General features: G+C 47.4%; 1 protein-coding gene and 1 long non-coding RNA gene across 2 annotated transcripts in view; one reads left to right on the top strand and one right to left on the bottom strand.

Moving 5' to 3' along the window:
- agbl4 (ATP/GTP binding protein-like 4) overlaps nt 1-1,128 on the bottom strand; it is a 262,269-nt gene that overhangs the window by 21,126 nt on the left and 240,015 nt on the right. The window contains exon 9 of the mRNA XM_034882055.1: nt 840-951. Within this exon, the coding sequence (XP_034737946.1) occupies nt 840-951 (112 nt within the window). The remainder of the gene's footprint in view (nt 1-839; nt 952-1,128) is intronic.
- The window catches only part of LOC117950732, a 259,475-nt gene that overhangs the window by 80,770 nt on the left and 177,577 nt on the right, over nt 1-1,128 (top strand). The window lies entirely within an intron of this gene.

The raw sequence follows: 1,128 nt of genomic DNA, 5'->3' as shown, positions 1-1,128 counted from the left end.
ATATATACTGTATATGTTGGGAACAACTCTTCTGTATAATGGTGTGATTGTAACTTAATTAATTTATTGTATGCATCTGAGAACATTTGTTTGTCTGTGCATTGCAGTATTCTCGTTGTGGGACAAGAGAGTGTTATTATGTGTATGCGTGTTTGCTTAGGGTGAGTATGTGTGTGAGTGTGTGTGAATGACAGGCATGAGTGGATCACCCTGCCATGACAGAGTCTATCGATCAGTGTGTCAGCGCCGGGGGAAAAGGTTAATCTGGCCGATCCCAGCCCTGCGCCTCACCCCATCTCTGGCCTGCCCTGCATCCCGCCCTAGCCCGTTCCCTCTCTTATCAGGATTAGAGGAGTGTACAAAAGGGCAGAGTATTCCCAGGACACACACTGACCTTCAATAATCCCACCAACCTGCCGCTCTGCTTATAATTAACATCAGGAACAAAGAGAGAAATCCCTTGCCTGGCTGTGTAGCGTTCCTCTGACTGAAAGACTAAAACTGGAGAAGGAAAAAGTTACAGTAGAGTTAGAGACTGAAAGCATAGAGACTTGCTATAGTAATATGTTTTGAACGGCCAGGAGAGCCGAGCTGACATTCTAGGGTGATGACGAGCCTGTCCACGCTCCCCAGTGCACACACCCTAAACACAGCTTGGAGGAACATGCTGAACCAAGCAGGAAGACAGAAATTGCTCTTGGGACATTGCTGTTTTGAAAAAATGTTGAACACAGTATGTAGGACGTGTGCACATTTGTCTGTGTGTGTGTGTGTGTGTGTGTGTGTGTGTGTGTGCATGTGTGTGTGCTATGTGTATGCGTGCATGCTTGCTTACTCACCGGGTCTTGGTTCATCTGAACTATGAGTTGTTTGACAGCGTGCAATGTGGGGTGGGCCCATGGAGAGGGATCCTGCCAGTGCCGATTCAGGTCGAAACCCATCAGAGAACACCTGTATACCCCCCCATGATGCAATGTGACACATCGCATCATGACATTGTTAGCAGAAAGAAGAGTACATGGCATTCACAGTCAATGTTTGGACAGTGGGTTGGCAAGATGGCGCTGTGTCGTGCGGCAGCCTGTTGCAGCAGCTCCTGATTGCATTCGTGTTTTGTGTGTTTTTAGT

This window comes from Etheostoma cragini, chromosome 9 (genome assembly GCF_013103735.1).
Source record: "Etheostoma cragini isolate CJK2018 chromosome 9, CSU_Ecrag_1.0, whole genome shotgun sequence".
Lineage (NCBI taxonomy): Eukaryota > Metazoa > Chordata > Actinopteri > Perciformes > Percidae > Etheostoma > Etheostoma cragini.
This window is presented reverse-complemented; position numbering and strand designations above follow the sequence as displayed.